Source organism: Leptonotus elevatus, chromosome 1, assembly GCF_054856555.1.
Source record: "Leptonotus elevatus isolate MCC_2025b chromosome 1, RoL_Lele_1.0, whole genome shotgun sequence".
NCBI classification, from domain to species: domain Eukaryota; kingdom Metazoa; phylum Chordata; class Actinopteri; order Syngnathiformes; family Syngnathidae; genus Leptonotus; species Leptonotus elevatus.
The window spans coordinates 42,525,996-42,535,260 of NC_141239.1; the positions used below are offsets into that span (position 1 = coordinate 42,525,996).

General features: G+C 47.7%; 1 protein-coding gene and 1 long non-coding RNA gene across 8 annotated transcripts in view; one reads left to right on the forward strand and one right to left on the reverse strand.

Moving 5' to 3' along the window:
- The window catches only part of LOC147182282 (uncharacterized), a 5,411-nt gene extending 4,111 nt beyond the window's left edge, over positions 1 to 1,300 (reverse strand). For 4 of the 7 annotated variants that reach the window (XR_015090552.1, XR_015090553.1, XR_015090549.1 and 1 more), the window contains exon 1: positions 468 to 1,300. This is a non-coding gene — a long non-coding RNA (uncharacterized LOC147182282). Of the gene's footprint in view, positions 1 to 436 lie in introns of all 7 variants that reach the window. The other 3 variants (XR_015090547.1, XR_015090548.1, XR_015090550.1) reach the window with 3 other exon arrangements.
- On the forward strand, positions 479 to 8,940 carry klhl11 (kelch-like family member 11). Its single transcript, XM_086059862.1, has 2 exons — positions 479 to 1,371; positions 6,350 to 8,940. The coding sequence occupies exons 1-2, from the start codon at positions 857 to 859 to the stop codon at positions 7,932 to 7,934; spliced, it is 2,100 nt and encodes a 699-aa protein (XP_085915988.1). The 5' UTR covers positions 479 to 856; the 3' UTR covers positions 7,935 to 8,940.
- The last annotated feature ends 325 nt before the right edge of the window (positions 8,941 to 9,265 follow it).

Sequence of the window (9,265 nt, forward strand, 5' to 3'; positions counted from 1 at the left end):
TGATTGTGTTTTGCATTTTACAATGACGTCATAAAAGTGGATGATGATGATGCCATCTATTTGCACTATTGTGTTCTCTGTTTTTATTTAACTATAGGCTACATAAGTATTTGTTGTGATACATTATTTATATATGATGTGTATTGCTGCTGGTAACGCTGTGAATGTCTCCACTGTGGGATAAATGTGTATCTTATCTTACGCTCGCGAACTCTGACGTCACAAACACTTGAAACCGCGTGTGCGTGCGTGTGTGTATATGTGTAAATATGTATATGCAGTATATACGTAATATCTATGCGCAAATTCATATTATATATATATGTGTGTGTGTGTGCGCGTGTGTGTATATTAATATATTTAGTAAAATATGCATTATATAAATTTAATGTGCAGAATACAAAAAAACTAACGAAAAAAACTAAACAATACATACAACTTCCGAAGCGGAACTCCGCCGCTGATACCTTACTTTCTCCCACTGCGCATGTCGCTTTCTGTCAGGCAGCGGCTCGTAGACTGAGGCAAAGTCCGTCTTGTTATGGTGGGCGATTTATATACTCGTGAACATTCGTAAGCTGACAAGAAACTATTCCCCCCCAGCCAATGTATAGTTCGCGAACATACTGCGGGGTGGACCAATTATATGGCAAGTCTCAATGGCTATTCTAACAAGTCTGCGCTGTGTTTAGCTAGTTTGGTAGCATTCCCGCGGCGGCCGACTTCCGTAAATGGAGGAGTGAAGCGAGTGTTTCAATGCGGCGCTCGGTTTTGACGTATCTTGTGCCTGTAGTCGCCTGAGTCTACGAGTTGGCTACTTTTTTTCCCTTCACCCGTTCTCTGGCCAGGGAACAGAATGGCAGCGGCGGCCCCCAACCCGGAGGACCCGGCCCGGAGTACTAGTAGTAGTAGTAGTAGTACTAGTGGTGGTGGCGGCGGCGGCGGTAGTAGCGGCGGCGTCGTTTGCGGTACCCCGAGTTCTCTGGCCGCGGACGGCGACGCGGAAGAGGCCGAAGACTTTGCGTCGTCCTCTCACTGCTCGGAGTTGTCGCGGCGGCAGAACGAGCAACGCAAGCAGGGCATGTTCTGCGACGTCACGCTCGCCTTCAGTAGCGGCGCGGCGGCCGGCGGCATCCAGACGTGCGAGTTCGCGGCCCACCGCTCGGTGCTGGCCGCCGCCACCGACTACTTCACGCCGCTGCTGGGCGGACAGTTCTCCGAGTCGCTGTCCGGCCGCGTGGACATGAAGGAGTGGAGCTCGGAGATGGGGCCCGACCCTGAGACGGTGGAGAGCGTCATCCAGTACATGTACACCGGGGAGATTCGTGTCAGTACTTGCAACGTGCATGAAGTCCTGGAGCTAGCTGACAGGTAACATTTAGTGTACAGTGCATGTGTTTGTCTCATCATTTACATCAGCGGCTCACCAATTTTTTATACCGAGTATCGCCTCAAAAACACTTTGCTCTCCAAGTACCACCATTGTGACCAACATTGGAATAAGGTAGTTAGTGTAGTAGGCCTACGTGTTTATCAAAAACAATGCAAAACCTTTCATACTAAAAAGTATGTGTGTTATTATTTCGAGCCACTATGACATTATGTATAGTTCGAACTTGAACACTAAAATTACATTGGAATCTCGGTTTTCCGAATTGCTTGAACACCAAAGCAATATTACCCACTGGAAATATGTAAACCCAATGACTATGTTCCAGACACCAAAAAGTATTGAATAAAACCTATATTTCAAAGAGTTCCTACAGTTTTACATACAGAAAACATCCATCCATCCATTTTCTACACTACTTATTTAGGTCATGGTGGGTATACTAGAGCCTATGACAGATGATTTGGGATTAGACTATTTAGGGTACAACAGGGGTGGCCAAGTTCGGTTCTCGAGAGCCCCTATCCAGCCTGTTTTCCAAGTTTCTCTCCACTAACACACCTGATTCATGATCAGGATCGTTTTCAGGCTTCTGCAAAGCTTGCTGATGAGCTGATCACTAGATTCAGCTGCGCTGAAAGAGGGAAACATGGAAAACAGTCTAGATAGTGTCTCTCGAGGACCGAACTTGGCCACCCCTGGGGTACAACGTTGACTGGTTGACAGCCAATTTTAAAGCACATATAGACAAATAACCATTCACACACACAAATTCATACCTACAGACAATTTTAGAGTCTATGTGAAGCTACATTCGGAAAAACAGGGCGAAACATTTCCTTACCGAGCCATAGCTGGAGACTTGGACAAAGCACTTATTAGAAACTTTGAACATCTACAATGGCTTTTGTTTTACACAAGATGTCTTAAAGTGGTACTAGAGATGACAATATCTGATGTTTAGGCTTTGTTCGTGTTTACATGTATCATATTTGCATAAATGAATGCTATACATGTATGTATTTTCTGTCCAAAGACATCAGCTATAAAGAAAACAAAATTAGTTAGTAAAAGTAGTTAAAATGATAATCACCGCATACACAGGAAGTCCGCCAACCTGTTTTCCGGGTTGGATTCATGTGACTTTCCGCATGTAGTTAACCTAACATGCTGTTTTTTGTATAATAGAAAGAAAACGACAATAAATGGGCAAGTCCTGTGGGGGTGGGTTTTTGTATGAAAAATGAGTGGAAGTACTCAACTCGGACAAAATATTAAGACAAAATGCAAGCCATTAAAAACAGATGAAAACTAGGGGCATAGATTAATAAAACCGTTCTATCCATCCATCCATCCATCCATCTTCTGCCGCTTATCCGAGGTCGGGTCGCAGGGGCAGCAGCTTTAGCAGGGAAGCCCAGACTTCCCTCGCCCCAGCTCCTCCAGTGGAATCCTGAGGCGTTCCCAGGCCAGCCGAGAGACATAGTCTCTCCAGCGTGTCCTGGGTCGTCCCCGGGGACTCCCGCTGATGGGACATGCCCTGAACACCTCTCCAGGGAGGCGTCCAGGAGGCATCCAAACCAGATGCGCGAGACACCTCAACTGGCTCCTCTCAACGCGGAGGGGCAGCAGCTCTACTCAGAGTCCCTCCTGGATGACCGAGCTTCTCGCCCTATCTCTAAGGGAGAGCCCGGACACCCTGCGGAGGAAACTCATTTCGGCCGCTTGTATCCGGGACCCAGAGCTCGTGAGTGTAGCATCGTAGATCGACCGGTAAATCGAGAGTTTCGTCTTTCGACTCAGCTCCTTCTTCACCACAACGGACCAATACAGAGTCCGCGTCACTGCAGACGCTGCACCGATCCGCCTGTCGATCTTCCGCTCCATCCTGCCCCACAAGACCCCAAGATACTTGGACTCTTCCACTTGGGGCAGGATCTCATCCCTGCCACCCTTTTCCGACTGAAGACCATGTTCTCGGATTTGGAGGTGCTGATCTTCATTCCAACCGCTTCACACTTTGCTGCGAACCGCTCCAGTGAGAGTTGGAGATCACAGTTTGATGAAGCCAACCATATCACATCATCTGCAAAAAGCAGAGATGCAATGCTGAGGCCACCAAATTGAACCCCCTCAACGCTTTGGCTGCGCCTAGAAATTCTCTCCATAAAAGTTATGAAAGTTATCGGTGATAAAGGGCAGCCCTGGCAGAGTCCAACCCTCACTGGAAACAAATCTGATTTACTGCCGGCAATGCGGACTAAACTCTGACACTGGTCGTACAGGTACCGAACAGCCCGTATCAAGGGGCTTGGTACCCCGTACCCACAGCTCCGATTGGATGCCTCAACAATGGAGGCGCGTAACATAGCCCACTCGGGCTCAATGTCGCCCGCCTCCCCCGGGACAAGAGAGAAGTTTTGCCGGAGGTGGGCATTGAAACTCTTTCGATTCGCCAGACGTTCCCAGCAAACCCTCACAATACCTTTTGGTCTGCCAGGCATCTTTCCCCACCATCGTAGCCAACACACCACCAGGTGGTGTTCAGTTGACAGCTCCGCTCCTTTCTTCACCCGAGTGTTCAACACATGCGGCCGCAAATCCGATGACACCACTACAAAGTCAATCATCGAACTGCGGCCTAGGGTGTCCTGGTGCTAAATGCACATATGGACACCCCTATGTTTGAACATGGTGTTTGTTATGGATAATCACAGATGCACAGAAGTCCAATAACAAAACACCACTCGGGTTCTAATCGGGGGAGCTGTTCCTCCCAATCACGCCCCTTCATGTCTCACTGTCATTGCCCACGTGAGCGTTGAAGTCCCCCAGCAGAACGAGGGAGTCCGCAGAGGGAGCACTCTCCAGCACACCCTCCAAGGACTCCAAAAAGGGTGGGTACTCTGAACTGCTGTTTGGTGCATATGCACAAACAACAGTCAGGACCCGTCCCCCCACCCGAAGGCGGAGGGAGTCTACCGAGGGTGAACCCCAACGTACAGGCACCAAGCCCGGGGGCAATCAGTATGCCCACATCTGCTCTGCTCCTCTCACCGTGGGCAACTCCAGAGTGGAAGAGATGCCAAAGCTATTTAGCGTAACTGCCGACCGCCGGATTGCCACTAAAATAGCGGAAGTGCTATCACGTACCCCATAAAAGGCACTGCTGGTGAAGTGGAAGTGGTCGGGGGTGCTCTCTTTTTGTTGTATCGCTAAAGTGTTCGCCGAGGGACACGCCGCCTCCTCTCCGGTGTGCGCAAATGCATGAATGAGCGGCAATCGTTCCAAAAAACTCGAAGCGAAGGAAGCGTTCCAGATCGCCTTTTCGGTTTTGGTGTGAATGCAGCATAAGGTAATGACTAGGGGTGTGAATTGCTGAGTACCTGGCGATTCGATCCGTATCACGATACATAGGTCACGATTCGATTCAATACCGATTAATCCCGATACTAATCTAAAAATTCATTATTGCGATTTTTTTAATTGTTTTATTTTTTACAAAAATTTAGAAAATACTAATCAGTAAACTTGTACATGTACACTGTAAGATTTGTATGAAAATTTATTTTTTTTAATCTGAAAATTCTGGTTTATAGCTGAGCCACTGCATTTAACAAACAGGTTGCAGTCTGTTTCATGTTTGAACAGCACTGAAATAAAATATTAAGGCTTAATGTTCCATTAATATAACATTCTTCCATGCTTAATGTGTAAATCCTAACCCTAAGTAAGACGTTTTGTTGAATATTCCCATAAAAAATTGGTTGTTTAAAAATCGATTCGGCCTCATATCAAATCGATTCGAGAATTGCGTGCTGTAATATCTGGATATTTTGCTGAATTTATTTTTTCTAACACCCCTAGTAATGACTCACGGATGGGAACCAAAGTTCTACTTGAACTTAAATGATTCCATTAAAATGTACTGTATTTCTCATAGAGTAAGTGAAATACACAGTGTCCACAAATATTTGAAAATGTAGTGAAATTCATGCATTTGTATTAAACTTAAAAGAGAAAAAATACTTAACTGGATTAAGACATTTCAACATTATGCACAGCTTAAAAATAAAATTCAGTAGTTCAATGGTGCTTACTGATTTCCATCATGGAAATATTATCTTTTAATGCTTTGTATCAAAAGGCCCCCTGCTGTTCTCAGAACACATCTACAGTGTATGAGAGTAACATGAGCAAAGGAATAGAACGGCAACAAGTTAACAACCTTTTATTACACTACTGTATTTTGTTATAGTAAGAAAGCGGGGCTGGTCCCATCAATTGTAATGGAGGGCAGAGTATTTTCTAAGATTTGTTGTTCAGGCAATAAAAAAGGACTCTTTAATGTCATTTATAGCCCTTTGATTTTGGCTTTGCCATATGCATGTTTAATCATTTATCTCATGGAAATGTTAGTATTGCATGCTCTGTATCAAAAGTGCCTCAGAATTTTCTATTAGGACCCCTGCTGTTATCAGCAGCCATTTACCTGACAGTTACTTCTGAGCAAGATAAAGAAGAGCAACAACCTTTTTATTATAGTGTTTTATTATCACGAGAAGGTAGGGCTAGCCCAATTAAATGCAATAGATGACATATTGCTTTCTAGGATTGGTTGACCAGGCATGAAAAACACTTTATTATAACCCCTTTCGTCAGGCCCTGACACACACTAAGTGAAACTGCGATGCAACAGTATTTTTATAAAAGTAGTTATTCGGAATTTCCAGTTATCTTATTAATGACCCCCCCCCCCCCATAAACTGCAGGTCCATACATTTTGAGACATTGATAACATTGTGTTTAATGCGTGTGGGAGGGGTATAAGAATTTTTTAATATAGTCTCTATATTGTGGAGCTCCATGTTAAGTGGGTTCACTCGATATCAACATGTATTAAAAAAAAAAAAAGGCTCTGTAGTATCTCGCCCATGAGCTCCTGTCTTTCATTTTCAGGTTCCTGCTGGTGCAGCTGAAGGACTTCTGCGGCGAGTTCCTGAAGAAGAAGCTGAGCCTGACCAACTGCGTGGCGGTGCACAGCCTGGCTCACATGTACACTCTGGACCAGCTGGCACTGCGCGCGGCCGACATGATCCGCCGCAACTTCCATAAGGTGATCCAGGACGAGGAATTCTACACCCTGCCGTTCCACCTAGTGCGCAACTGGCTGTCGGACGACCAGATCACGGTGGACTCTGAGGAAGTGCTCTTCGAGGCAGTGGTCAAGTGGGTGCAGAAGATGCCGGAAGAGCGCAGCGGCTACTTTGAGGAGCTCTTCCGCCTGCTCAGGCTGCCCCAGATCAAGCCCACCTACCTGACGCGGGTGGTAAAGAACGAGCGGATGGTGGCGGCCAATGAGGCGTGCCTGCGCCTGGTGTCGGAGGCGGTGGAAGGTTACGCCATTCGCTTCGAGAACTTTAAGTTGGCCGACCTGGAGCTGTGGTCCTCGTTCGTGGTGTCTTTCCAACCGCGCTTTGGCCAGAACATGGACGTCATCATGGTGGTGGGCGGCGTGTCGGAGGGAGGGGACTACTTAAGCGAGTGCGTGGGCTACTTCATCTACGAGGACCGCTGGGTCAACCTTCCGCACATCCACAACCATTTGGACGGCCACGCCATCGCCGCCACCGACTCGCACGTCTACGTGGCCGGCTCCATGGAGCCGGGCTTCGCCAAGACGGTGGAGCGCTACAACCCCAACTACAACACCTGGGAGCAGGTGAGCAACCTGACCACCCGCAAGCACTCCTTCGGCCTCACCTGCATCAAGGACATTCTGTACAGCATCGGCGGCCACGGCAACTTCAGCCCGGGCTTCAAGGACGTCAGCGTGTACGAGCCCGAGCAGGACAAATGGCACAACCTGGAGTCGGCGCCCAAGATCCTGCGCGACGTCAAGGCGGTGAGCGTAGAGGACCGCTACGTGTACGTGACGGCGCGCACGCCAGTCGATACGGACAAAGACGACGGGCTGAAGACGGTGACCACCCGCTACGACACCGACAGCCACCAGTGGCAGGACGTGGACTCGCTGCCGCTGGTCGACAACTACTGCGTGTTCCAGATGGCCGTGGCCGCCACCAACTTCTACCACACGGCTTCCTGCTGCCCCAAGAGCTACAGCATGCGGGACGAGGTGGCCCGGCAGAAGATCAGCGCCCGCGTCCCCGACGAGATCCTGGAGAGCCTGCCGCCCGAAGTGACCAGCATCGAGGGCGCTGCCATCTGCCACTTCGACGACGACGTCTTCATCATCGGCGGCTGGAAGAACAGCGACGACGTGGACAAGCAGTACCGCAAGGAGGCGTACCGCTACTGCGCCGAGCGCAGGCGCTGGATGCTGCTGCCGCCCATGCCGCAGCCGCGGTGCCGCGCCACCGCCTGCCACGTGCGCGTGCCCTACCGGTTCCTGTACGGCTGCCAGCGCTACCCCATGCCGCAGAACCTGGCGCGCCAGCGGGACCGCATGCAGCAGATGCAGCAGCTGCACCGCCGCACGCTCACCCTGCGCCGGCAGCTGCAGTCGCAGATCGAGTGCTAAATCCTCGCCAGCCTGCCAACTTGCTTTGTGGACTTGTTCCAACCACTTTTCCACCAAGCGGTACAGTTCGGATCAGTTTCTATCAGTTGGTTTGCATTCCGTTAAAAGAGAAGTTTGGATTGGTAATTCTTCTGCCGTGCGTTTCAATAGTTAAGTGGCTGTTGTTGGATTCCATTGATTTGTTTTTATCAATATGTAAGACTGAGAAGACGGTGTAAAAACACTGAAACTGGACCGAATTGTGCTGCTCAGTGGAAACGAGGCTTTCAAAAGACTGCTTCTGAAGTTGTCTCGTGTGCTCATCCGCATGGAGGAATTCCTATCCTTGTGTCACCAGCCACAACTGCGCCATTCATTATTTCATTTGTTCGTAACATGCTGCAGTGGAACACGCCTCGCTCTCACCAAACTGAACGCCATGCTGTGCTGTGTTGTCGGCCACTTTTCAAAAGCCATGATTCGTATGTGTGTGTGTGTGTGCGTGCGTGTGTCTGTGTGAAGGGATGCACTGAATGTATGTTAATAAGAGTGGCAACAACAAAATAATATCAAGATGATGTTTATCTGTCTGTATATAAATAACAAAGCTGTTTATATATATTTGACATTCCTCTGTGGCTAGTTCCCAGATGGAGGCTTATTTCCATTTGTAAACACTGTGACAATCTCTCATGCAAGCGTGTCAACACTTCTAGTGCCATAACCGCTTCTGTGCAGCCTCCACTATAGCAGACACACTAACGAGACATCGTTCCATTCCCCACCTTTAGACTATTGCTCAGCATTGTACTCTGTATTTATTGTAACATTCCTTAAAGATGTAATCAAGGCATTTCAGTTACCTGTCAGATGTCTTATAAAGCCAGTCATTCATTTTGCGTCAGAAGAGCCCCTTTGTTCCTATCCTATCCATTTGTCAGTCTTAAATGGGGTTTGAGTTGCGGCCGCACTTTGATTTTGCTTTCAGAAATATGATTCCAATTTAAATAAAATACAGCAAAATGTATACTCTCTTGTTTTTGTTCTCACTCTGCTGTTATAATTCCTCGGGTCAAGCTTACGAGATCTTACAATGTTTTATTTGTGTACCTCTGCAAACGAGACTAGAAAATAAAGACTTGAAATGTAAGTATGCTCATATTATGACAATGACAAGCACTCAGGCGGTGAGGTTTGCCCACTGTGTGCCAATCAAGTTAGGACTGCCACTGTTGAATCACAGCTGCCGTAATAGCCACTAAAATTGTTGTAAAAAACAAACAACTATCGATACGGTTAAAGTGAACATTTAACTCAAAAGTGAATACAATCGCATTACAGTATGTGCATTT

What these genes read in the sequence shown, in the direction of transcription:
- klhl11 (XM_086059862.1), top strand. Translation starts at nt 857, where the DNA reads ATGGCAGCGGCGGCCCCCAACCCGGAGGACCCGGCCCGGAGTACTAGT. An exon ending in GTCCTGGAGCTAGCTGACAG is followed by an intron (nt 1,372 to 6,349) that starts GTAACATTTAGT and finishes TTTCATTTTCAG; the next exon opens with GTTCCTGCTGGTGCAGCTGA.